The sequence below is a fragment of the Papio anubis genome, chromosome 8 (assembly GCF_008728515.1).
Source record: "Papio anubis isolate 15944 chromosome 8, Panubis1.0, whole genome shotgun sequence".
In the NCBI taxonomy this organism is placed as follows: domain Eukaryota; kingdom Metazoa; phylum Chordata; class Mammalia; order Primates; family Cercopithecidae; genus Papio; species Papio anubis.
The window spans coordinates 17,424,991-17,437,267 of NC_044983.1; the positions used below are offsets into that span (position 1 = coordinate 17,424,991).

The 12,277-nt window shown below is 46.3% G+C and overlaps 1 protein-coding gene across 4 annotated transcripts in view; it reads left to right on the top strand.

The window, feature by feature from the left end:
- The window catches only part of SH2D4A (SH2 domain containing 4A), an 83,302-nt gene that overhangs the window by 9,323 nt on the left and 61,702 nt on the right, over window positions 1-12,277 (top strand). For all 4 annotated transcript variants that reach the window (XM_031669411.1, XM_017961821.2, XM_031669410.1 and 1 more), the window contains exons 3-4: window positions 10,132-10,291; window positions 11,878-12,049. In XM_031669411.1, the coding sequence (XP_031525271.1) occupies window positions 10,132-10,291; window positions 11,878-12,049 (332 nt within the window). The remainder of the gene's footprint in view (window positions 1-10,131; window positions 10,292-11,877; window positions 12,050-12,277) is intronic.

Genomic DNA, 12,277 nt, shown 5'->3' on the forward strand with positions numbered 1-12,277 from the left:
GATTCTAAGCAATTCTCCTGCCTCAGCCTCCTGAGTGACTTGCTGGGATTTTAAGCGCCTGCTACCATGCCCAGCTAATTTTTGTATTTTTAGTAGAGACAGGGTTTCACCATGTTAGCCAACCTGATCTCGAACTCCTGACCTCAAGTGATCCACCCACCTCCGCCTCCCAAAATGCTGGGATTACAGGCATGAGCCACCACGCCCAGCTTGTCTACTTTTTAGTAATCTGAAGACTGAAGTAGAAGGGGCTGAAAAACTCTCAGCGAGTGAATTTAACTTAGTTCTATATGAGAAGATCACTTCTGATTTCTGTAGTGGGAGAATGTGATACTTAGGGAGAGAACTATGGACCTACTCCACTTGCTGGGGTAGCTAGAGGTCTACAGCCACACCGTCCAGTGCAGTCACTACCAGCTACATGTGGCTCTTGATCACAGGAAATGAGGCTAGTCTGGATTGAGGTGCGCTATACCTCAATCTGGTGTAAACTACCAGATTTCAAAGATTTGGTAGAAGGAAAAGAAAATGCCACATTAATAATTGTATATTCCTTATATATGGAATAGATAATATTTTGTATATCTTGGGTAAAGTAAAATATTTAAATTAATTTCATCTGTTCCTTTTGATTTTTTTTTTTTTTTTTTTTAGACAAGAGTCTCTTGCTCTGTCACCCAGGTTGGAGTACAGAGGCACAGTCTCAGCTCACTGCAACCTTTGCCTCCTGAATTCTAGCGATTCTCCTTTCTCAGCCTCCTGAGTACCTGGAATTACAGGTGTGCACCACCATGCCCAGCTAATTTTTGCATTATGAGTAGAGATGGGGTTTCACCATGTTGGCTAGGCTGGTCTCAAACTCCTGACCTCAGGTGATCCACCTGCCTCGGCCTCCCGAAGTGCTGGAATTACACGTGTGAGCCACTGCATCCGGCCTCCTTTTGATTTTTTCTAATGTGACTACTAGAAAAGTGATAGTTATGGATATGGTACACGTTTCTACAGTGCTATAATGGTATCATCAGCCAGCATTCAATACGCTTAACTGGGTATCAGACCCTGAGCATTGAGCTTAAGGATATTATCTCATTAAATAATCACAGCCACGCCTGAAGTGTGTGTTGCTATTCACATTTCACAGATGAGGAAAATCAAGCTCAGTGACATTCATTAACTTGGCCAGGGCAAACAGTAAGTGACAGAGCTAGAATAGATCCTGGATCTGATTCTCCCAAAGCCTGCACTGTTAACAAATCAACTACACGTAGAGCTTAACTGGAGCTTAATGGCAGTGACTTTTGTCTGAAGGTGCCTTCACTGGAGCTTAATGACGGTGACTTTTATCTGAAGGTGCCTTGCACACATCTAAAACATGCTCGCATCGGGAATCTGTCACAGAGCCTTCTTCTTGGGTGATTTTATTGGGTAACACAAAGAGAAGACGCCTTCACTTAGCAGCGTGTTTCCCAGCACTTGTTTCATGGGGTCTGTGTCAAGTTGATGGAAACCTAATGCAACGGGCTGGGATCTGGTTGCTGTGCATGGTGCCGAAGCGGCTCCTCTGTGTGCCCTTGAAACAGACTTGGATTCATACAGCTTTGTTTGCTGCTTTCTCATTGTTTCCAAGGGGCAGATCCTTTATGCAAAGCCTTCCCTCCATTTTTGTGAAATAATGTTAAAGCCATTGGTTCGTGCCATTGACCGTGTCTGCCTCCCTGCCTTTCCCTCTTGAACTCACTGCTTGCTGTAGGGCTGGCAGTGCAGGGGCGTCAGCTGCCGGATTCCGTCCTTATCTTAATCAGTTCCTCAGCCGCCTCTGATCTAGATAATGTCTCTTGGTATCTTTCTCTTGGAGTTGCTGCTCAGTCATGAGCCTCTTGCTCTCTCCCTGTGTTTTTTTTTTTCTTCTCTGCCTGCTCCTTGAATATCTGTATTCCCCAGGGGGTGCCTCACACTGCACTGGTGGTTTGTGATTTTCAGATGAGGCTGGGGGCTCATAGATGCCTTTGAAAATTTACTGAAAGCTTAGAGCTAGGAAAATGCACAGAGACACCATTCTGTGTATAATCTCACAATGTTCACAGATTCCCTGAAGCTCATTCATAGACTCTCAAGGGTTCACAGATCCTAGGGTAAGGTGAAAGTTCTTATTATCTCCCTAGGGCAACTCTTCTAACCTTTAAAGGTAAAACATCACCTTTATGCCAGTGACTCTCACACCCAGATTGCCAAGCCGGACCTCTCACCAGAGTGTCAGTTGCCTGATGAGCACCTCCGTTCAGAAGACCTGTAAGCCGCACAAGCTTGATGCAAAACCCAATTCAGCAGCATCACTCCAGCTCTCCCCAGCATCTGCTGGTCCTGCCTTTTACTCTGTGTGATGATGAGTGGTACTGCTCTGTTCCCAGTCACCAAAACCAGAACTCCAGGAGTCACGCTGGTTCCTCCCTGACCCTCACCCACCCGCCGAGTCACTGATGTCTTGGATTTTGCTTCATCTGTCCCATTCCATAGCGATTTCCCGCTACCAAGATACTGGTCTGTTAGGATGTGCCAAGCATAAGTTTTGTATTCATATGATTTCATTTAATCCTCACAAGAATCTGGTCAGGTAAATTTTGCCCCCTTTATTGTTACAAATAAGGAAACATACTTAGAGACATAATTTGCGTGAGTCGGTGGTGGAGTTAGGATTTGAACTCAGGTCCACTTCAACTCCAAGTTTGTCCGAACTACTGGCCCTGCGCCCTCACTTCTCTGCTCTCCCAACTCTGGGCTTTATAATTTAACTGGGAGACTTCCTAGCTGCGTGGTGAACATCTTTTTTGGGTAACACTGTCAGAACCCTTTCACCTTCCCTGAGCCGCAGGCTTCACTGATCTCCTCTCTATTTTCTAGTCCTTCCATCTGCTTTTCCAGTGGAGGTTCTCTCGTTTCTCTGCCACCCCCTGCTTCCTTGGGCTGTAGTGCCGTGCAAGTTCCCCAGCTTTCTTTCTGTCCTCGTCTCTAAGCATAAACATTTATTAAAATGTTTAAAAATTGAGTTTGATATTAATAACTTCAGGACTGTTACCTATGCTAACAAACGTAGGAAATAATGGGGAAAGCAACAGTTTGAATTGTTTCAGGAAGTTCTGATAGGAATCGGCCTTGGCCTTCATTAAAATGAATACAGGGCTAGACCTAGCGTTTTCATCACCCCGCTGCTCTGTGGCGCCAGGAAAGTACATGATGACGACTTCACATCCCCGCTTGCCCAGTGGGGTCCTGTGTGTGGTTGCCACCCCAGCGTCCCTTTTCAGTTGCTCCATTTTCACCCTCGAAAGCATTTCATTTTGGACTGTACGAGGTAAGCTGGCCGAAACAGGTCTTGCCATCACTCATGCAGAATGGTTTTGAATTCTGGTCTCAGTGTTTACTGGCTCTGAGATCTTGAGCAAGTTATTTAACTTCCTTGAGCCTCAACTTCCTCATTGTAAAATAGGTGAGTAATCACCTGAGCTGATATTTAGTGACTGATAGGGCCTGGGCATTAACCAGTTGGAAGGGATGTGGCCCCTGCCAGTCAGGCATTTGTCTTCTGGTTTCCGGGTCAGCTGAGGGGAACTGGGGTGTTCCAAAGGAGAGGCCAGAGGGAAGGAAGATCCACTTGGGACAATGTGGCCGTGGTTTCTGGGAGTCTGCCAGCATGGTAACAACCTTGGTGTTGGTGGGCACCTTGTTTCCATCAGCCCTGATGAGACGCCACTGTAGTTAATAGGGAACATTGCTCCCACTGTCCCCTCTACCTCATAGGAGGCCCTGGTGTTGATTCTCTTTTGCGGCTGTTGGCTCAGTCCTTGGTCTTCTCTTTGTGGGGATAAAGTACATGATTCTCCTTTGCTTTCTCTCTGTTCTCTCTCCCTGCATCGTGTGTGTGTGTGTGTGTGTGTGTGTATAGTATGTGTGACAATGTGTGTGTGTGCCTCTCCCCCCTCTCGCACATACATCTTTTACTATGATTGTCCTTCAGGTTGTATCCAGTGGGGGTGAAGACCAAGGGCTGACTCCGCAAAGATGAGTCTTAGCCCTTGATCTCCACCTTAGCTGAGTCTAAGGCTGGCATTCACTACCCCTGAGGAGCTAATCCACACTGATGCCCACGTCTCCCCCTCAGGCGCCCCTGTTGTACCCATCACCTGGGAATTAATCCAACACAACAGTGTTGTGAGTGGCATCACACTGCAGCCTAGGACTGGACCAAGCCCGGCCATCTCCTTGCCGGGGACATGTGTCACCCCGCTTTTATCTGATGTTTTTCAACACTGCCTAGTTATAGGAGGCCCCAGGGGGAAACGTCTCTCAGATCTTAGAGATTTCTCTGCAGAATGAAGTTGGATATATCTCTACTTGGCCGTCCCTTTGTGGTCTGGTTCTGAGCAGGACTGACCCGCCTTTCTAGAAAAGTTGGTTTTAGAAAAACTCTTCAAGAAACCCCCAAGATAGCAAACGTGAAGAGTCCTGCAGTGTATAAACATGATTCAAGGACTGGGAAGAAAAACCCTCTAATTAAACGGAAGTGCTATAAAAAGCTCCCTCCTTCACTCACCTCTGATTAAAGAGTGCGTGTAATTTTAAGGTGAAGCAGACAGAAAATCCAGAAGGCCTGGGCGGTATTCAAGTAGAAAAAGACACGCGCATGTCCCATTAGGCTCCCTGAAATGTACCCTGAGGAAGCACACTTAAGGAGGTACACTGCGTGCAGAAATGTGCTTCTGTGTATCTCCATTTTCAACTTCTCTTACCAGACTGGAGCTTCCCTCACCTCCTTGTCAACACTTTCTTCTTCGCCTGCACCTCCTTCTGTCCATCATTCCCTGGGCATCATCCTTGACATCCTTTCTCTCACCTCTTCCCACACCCCAAGTATACTCCCTGCCTGTGTTTCCCCCATTTAAAGAAATCGTTCAGTCATCTGTGCTCTTCAAGTGTTCCTTCTGTCCTTTGAGTCTATGGAGCAGTGCTGGGAATGTAGCAGACACTCTGTAAATACTTGCTGAACCAATAACGGAATCCTCCTTTTCCTCTTCACAATAAACTCCAGAGCACGCGCTGACTGCCGGCACCAGTTCTCACCATCCCTTCCAACCCGCCTTTGTCGCCTGTCCCCACTGGTGTCCCTAGAATGAGTCTCTCTGAAGTCCGAGGCTGCCTGAGACTTTTCTCAGTCTGCATCATCCTCCCCTTCATCTCAGCAGAGCTTGACACTGCCCTGTCCCTTTCCTCTCTCAGCGACACGGCAGGACGTTCTCCCTGGTCTCCTCCACTGTTTGGTTATTTGGGGCATCAGAAGCCTCCATGTTTTCATTTGTTTATTGTCAGTCAGGACTGTCTTTTCCTTCCCCTTTCTTCCGCCCTCTGAATAAAGCACCTGCTTTTCCAAGGTTCTCTTCTTGGCTTCATTCTCTCTATGAGCTCATCTGTATCAGCGGCTTCAATGACGCCATCTATAGAGTCATTCCCACGTCTACGTGGCTAATCTCGGCCTCACTTCTGGACTCCAGTTCTGGATTCTAGATGTCGATTGAATTTCCTCGTATGGATTTCTAGTAAAAGTAAAAGTGACATAGTCTACGCTTCCAAAACAGCTCATTTTTTTTCTAACTCCTTAAGCAAATTAATTTGCTTGTTACTACTTCTGCCTGTCCCCTGCTGTGTTCCCAGTTAGTGAGTTTCAGGACTCTGGCGTCATCTTTGAGTCCTTCCTTAAATCCGGCGGCCTGAACCTTCCTATATTCTTGAACACTGTCCTTTCCTATGCCTGCCCTGTTTAGGACCTGACTGCCTCACTCCTGGTCTTTTCACCCCTAGTCTCTCCCCATTCTCTCTCCAAATGCTGACTGAACACCCACCACATGCCACCCTGGTCCGCCCTGTATATACCGACATGTGGAGCAGAGCTTCCTCAATCACTTTCTGAGCCTGGCACCATCTGCTCAGAAATATTCATGTGTTCTTCATTGGCCACTCAGATAAAGAATGTGGAAATGATACATTCTGAGCATTTGTTACCTAGCAGGCATGTGAGGTGGGACTTTCTTACCTCTGTTTATTCTAGAAGGACTCAGGCTTGGAGACATAAATTGATGTATGCATGGTCTCAGAACTTGTCAAGGGTAAAACTGGAATTTTGCTATAGCTTTCTGGCTCAACTGCAGTACAGGGCCTAAATTTCAGTCCCTTAGCCAGGTGTGTGGGACCCTGTGCCACATGGCCCTCTACTCTCCTGTGTGATGGTCAGCCTATGCCACACACGTGCGGGTGACTTCTGGTGCCCCTCTCAGCCCCAGTGGAGACCCCCATTTCCTATTGCCCATGGCTGCCTGCTGATTCACTTCTCTGTTCTTTGGTCACGCTGTTCTTTGCATCCAGTGTCAAACACACCCTCGCTCTCTGTCTAAGTTCCATATCCATCCTCCCATACTCAGTACAAAGAACTTGTCTTATTTCTCCTCTGTCTTTCCAGAGCAATCTCTCCATCCCCTGAATCCTCACTGGACTTAGTAGAAAATCCCCTGTGGTTATAATGTATGCTGCCCTGGCCCTCTAGGGACTTAGTTCCCTTTTTTTAAGCATTCCCGTAGCATCCTTTAGCACCGCACCCCGCCACCTTTTGAAGTTCTAATAATTTTATAATTAGTTAAGTATCCATGTCTGCTTCCCATAACTAGAATGTTAGTTTCCTGAGGACAGGGACTGGGCTGTCTTGTCCTAAGTGTTCACCTGTGTGACACCTGTTTGGCTCTGTGTCCCCACCCAAATCTCATCTTGAATTGTACTCCACTAATTCCCACATGTTGTGGGAGGGACCTGGTGGGAGACAATTGAATCATGGGGGCAGTTTCCCCCATACTGTTCTCATGGTAGTGAGTAAGTCTCATGAGATCTGATGGTTTTATCAGGGGTTTCCACTTTTGCATCTTCCTCACTCTCTCTTTGCCTGCTGCCATCCATGTAAGACATTACTTGCTCCTCCTTGCCTTCTGCCATGATTGTGATGCTTCCCCAGTCATGAAACTTTAAGTCCAATTAAACCTCTTTCTTTTGTAAATTGCCCAGTCTTGGGTATGTCTTTCTCAGCAATGTGAAAATGGACTAATACACTGTGTCTACCTCAGTGCCTGACACGTATTAGATCTGTGATGAAAATTCATCAAATGAATCACCTAATGTCTTGTTCCTTCTCTTGTAGACTCTAGGTTACTTGCAGGGGAATGGGCACATCTCTTTCATCCCTTTCCTTCCTGTATCACCTGCAGCATCTAGCTCTACATCTTGCTAATAGCAAAAACTCATTTTCTACCTTGTAGAATGAACTATATTGAAGGCCTTGAGAGTCATCTCCTCATCTGGTGTGAAGCCAAGGGTATCCCAGCTAACACTCATTATGCTAGAACAAGTTCCCCCTCCTCTTACAGCTTCAGGGAGTTCCATGGAACCACTTGAAGCTCTTCCAGTATCCCTGCTCTCTGAGCTTATTGAAGAGCTCTTAGAGGTGAGGAGTCAGCACAGAGACCATTGTCAGTGCCACTCTGTCAAGAGCCCATTTTTCAGCATCTCGCTAACTCTGACATTTCACATCTCATTCTCTTTCTTCTTGCCAAGAGCCACTATTTCTTTATGGTCACCATGTTCCCTCTGTTCCCTCCTTTAAAGCTTTCTTGACTCTGCTCCTCTCATTTGCTCTCTTCTTGGTGTTTGGCTTTGAAGCCCCAACTGTTCACATGCAGTTCTAGGATATCTCTCCCCACCTATAGCCATGCCCCTTTTCCCTAAGAGTTCCTGCCCTGCCTGTAGGCTGTGGCTTCTCTGGAGGCTGTTCTGGGCTGTCCTAGCTGAGCTGCTGGAATCCCTCTGCTCATCCTTTTTCTTCCCCTGGCACAGTGCCACCTGCCATCCTTTCTGGGCATCTTCCTCTTGCTGTCAAAAAAAAAAAAAAAAAAAAAAAATACCGACAGAGAACTACTTAGGTGAAGGCTGAGAGGCTGACACCATAAAAATATTATTAGTTGGCCTGAGAGAGTGTAATAAAGGGAGTTTTATGAGGTATGACAGCTTTCTAAAGTTAATGAACCATCTGGCATTACGTCAAACAGACAACGAGCTTGCCAGGAGCTGGCACTGGTGCCCAGCCCCATTCGGGCATGGAGGGATTGACCTTCCCCTCCTTACCTGGCGGCCGCATTTGCTGTTTCTCCACAGTGAACTCAGTAAATGGGAATTCTTGGGTAGTGCAGAGTCTGAGTCTATTCCCTCTGCCCAGTATCTCTGTTTAGAACATACTGCAGGAGTATCCATTGTACCAAGAGGGGTAGAAAGGGTCAAAAGAAAGCACGAGCCTGGCTTCGAGCAGCCTGCTTTGGTAATGTATCCCAAGGCCACAGTACAAAAGTCAACAATACATTGGACAGAAGACACCTTAATTGGAAACTTCCTTTGACTTAGTGTGAGAGGACAAGACACAATCCCGGTGTGGATGTTTCGCTCATCAAACAGGGCCCAGCACATGCACCAGCCAGGTGCCCTCTTCCATGCAGTCAGCACCACTGCTAGTTTGGGGTCTTGACTAGAGGTCCAGCTTTGGCCCACAGTTGCCCTGGGTAGGCCTGACAGACTCAGGGATGATCTCTGTTGGCTTCTCCTAGGTATGCTCCACCTGTCTCCGGTTTAAGGGAGCATGACCCATGTGGCCGCATTTCAAGAGCACTAGGGTGTAATCTAACCTGTGAGGCCAATTGTAAACAAGGGTTATTTAAGTAGCTTCACCAAGTATCACACTACCTGGTCGTATTATCTTCTCACAGGCTGGTGTGAATCTCTGAGGCAGCCATATAAGTAAATAATAGGCTAGCAATGATAGCAGTTAACCTCTATTGAACTCCTATTATGTGGCAGGCACTAGGGGAAGAACTTGGCACAGGAACCTGCCTAGCCACAGCAACCCTAGGTAGTAGATACTGGTATTCCCATTTTGCAGATGAGGAAATTGAGCCTAAAGAGTTTAAATAAGTTGTCCAAGTCACATAGCTCATAAGTGGCAGGGCTAGGATTTGAACTCAAGCTGGTCTGAATCTAAAATGCCTCTTTATCTGAGGCAAGAGGATTGCTTGAAGCCAAAAGTTTGAGACCAGCCTGGGCAACAAAGCAAAGCCCTGTCTCTACAAAAAATTTTAAAAATTAGCTGGGCATGGTAGTGCATGCCTGTAGTCCTAACTACTATGATCTCACCTCTGCACTCCAGCCTGAGTGACAGAGCAAGACACTATTTCTAAGATAAAATAATAAATACAAATAAAATACAATAAAAATAAAAGTAAAATAAAATGATAAAACCTGCTTTTTACCCACCAGTGAAGTTTGTGACTATAGTACAAATACCACACCCTTGAGCAGCTATGGAATTCTGGGTTACAGGGAGATTGTTAGATTTAAGAGATTATGGTGTGAAGTGCTAGCTCTGTTACCCTAAAGGATAATGCAAACAATGAATGCTTTCTTCCCATTTCAGTTTCTTCATTTATAAAATAGGCACGTGCCGCCGGGTGCAGTGGCTCACACCTGTAATCACAGCACTTTGGGAGACTGAGGTGGGTGGATCACGAGGTCAGGAATTCAAGACCAGCCTGGCCAAGATGGTGAAACCCTGTCTCTACTAAAAATACAAAAATTAGCCAGGTGTGGTAGCAGGTACCTGTAATCCCAGCTGCTTGGGAGGCTGAGGCGGGGAATTGCTTGAACCCGGAAGGCGGAGGTTGCAATGAGCCAAGATCATGCCACTGGACTCCAGCCTGGGCAACAGAGCAAGATTGTGTCAAAAAAAAAAAAAAAAAAAAAAAAAAGCACGTGCAAAAAACATATCCACAAAATTTTTAAAACAAATATTCTCACTGAAGCTGCCTCTCACTGCCACCACTGCCATTGCCACCTACAGATGTTCCTGAGCAGTTGGAAGTTCCTTGTCTCATCTAATACTTTAGTGTTTAGGGTCTTTGAAAAAATATATATACATTAGATGAGAATATAGGGAAATAGTAATCTATGACTAAAGTTATTTGTCCAATCTGAATTTTTTGTTTGTGTGTTTGTTTGCAGAGAATGGCAAATCCGTTCATTGGAAGCTGGGAGCCGATAAGGAAGTCTGGGTGTGGGTGATGGGCGAACACCATCTAGATAAACCCTATGATGTGCTCTGTGATGAAATTATTGCTGAGAGGGCCCGGCTGAAGGCAGAACAGGAGGCAGAAGAGCTCAGGTATGCGACCTGCAAACCAACCAGAGACTTAAAGACCCTCCAGACGTTAGAAAACATTGCAAACATGCCCCTTGCTCACAGTATCTGGTGGGAGAGTGGGGTTGGGTTGGAGGGTCACGAAAGTCATTTTGGATCTCTTTGGAAGGTTGACTTAGGCTTTTGGTCTAGAGACCTTTTGGATCTCTTTAGAAGGTTGATTTAGGCTTTTGGTCTCAAGTCTTTGATAGCACTAAAGACCTCATGAAAGTCTTTAGTGCTGTCAAATCCGCTGCTTCCTCTCCCTGCTTGTCATTCCAGTTTTGATCTGTATGAGTGTGTGAGTTCCCCAGTGAACACCCGTGGCTGCACTAGAGTCATGTGAGAGCAGTGCAGGCCGACGCAGCTGAGTATCTGGAACATATGTGAGAAATGCAGTGACTGTGCAAGCTTCAGGTCTTTCAAGGAGATCACTCAGATACAGGCGGCTGGATAATCAGGCTCTTTAGGTGCCTACACAGTGCAAGGTACTGGGAATTCAAAGAGAAACAGGGAGCTTCCAGTCTAGGAGGAGAAGTAGACAGATGCACAGCTCACTACGGCCAGTGCAGGCTGTGATTTGGCTATAATGAAGGTATACACAGAGTTTACCAAGCATAGGTGGGAACCTATCATTCCGATCCACGGACGAGGTGAAATCTGAACCAAACCTTGAAAGGAGTGGTTTTCCAGCTACAGAAGGCCGAGAAGGAAAGTGCAGGCAGAGGGCTTAACCAAGGCCCCTAGACTTGACTACGGATGGTTCTTTGGGGAATGATGAGGTCTTCTGAGCATTTGGAATACCCTTGGGCAACTGCTTCAGAGGCCAGATTTGGGAGTTTGGACCTTATTCTGTGGACAGTGAGGTTTTTCAATAGAGAAGTGATATCAACCGCAGTTGTAGGAAGGTAACTCGGAGGGAAACTGAGGCAGGTGATGGCACTCCTCTGCTGGGTAGCTGGGGTGCTCTGGGTGTCCTTCTCTGGCTCTGGGCAGTGATATTGACAGCAATACTCTGAGATGCTGAAGCGGAAATTGGGACAGACATGAGGACCACAGTTTAGTTCCCAAGGGCTAGGGATGCAAAGCAGAGTCTGTGGCACAATGGATGGTGCATTGGACTTTCAAGGGCTGGGATGCTGCCCACTAGTGCCTGTGACTTTAAAACTATCAATGGACATATGAAGATAAAGGAATTATTTAATGATCGATGGGAAGGAGATGGTATGTTCTAATAGGGTAACTTGTAAACCAGGAGTTGGGCAGACCAGGATTCAGATTTTGGCTGTACCACTATGTGGTCTTGGGTGAATTACAAAATTTCTTGGAGCTCTTATAACAAAGTGAGGATGACAATGCCTTCCTCATAGGGTTGTGATGAGGATGAAGTTAACGTCTTTACACTGAGGGAAACTGAGGCAGGTGATGGCACAGGGCCCAGCATGTTAGAAGCACTCAGTAAGTGGTGTCTGTTACTGGTTTTCACGTAATTTGAATGTCGACATCTGCTTTGGAAAAGCTCTTCCTGTTGAAGAATGGTTTTTGAGAATGTTACTTTTGTCTCTCTTCAGAAAAACTCACTCTGAAGAATTCACCAATAGCTTGAAAACAAAATCACAGTACCATGATCTGCAGCCTCCAGATAACCAGCAGACTAAAGACATCTGCAAGACAGTGACAGAGAAGGAGGAATTGGAGCAAGGATCTAGCCCATCCCCAACCCTGGAGGACGAGAAAATCCGAGTGAGTCCTTCCTGTCTGTAGGTGTGCGGAATTTCATCACGGGGGAGAAAAAGCTATTGAGGCCACTGAGACCACTGTGGCCGAGTGTCAGGATCCTCCACTGGCTTTCTTGGGAGAAATTCCTCCTAACTTTAAGCTCCTCTTGCCCATGTCCCTTGGGGGATTTACCTTCCCTGCTACTTCGTGAAAAATAAAGCAACCCTATTTCGTGAGACTGAAAGTACCAGG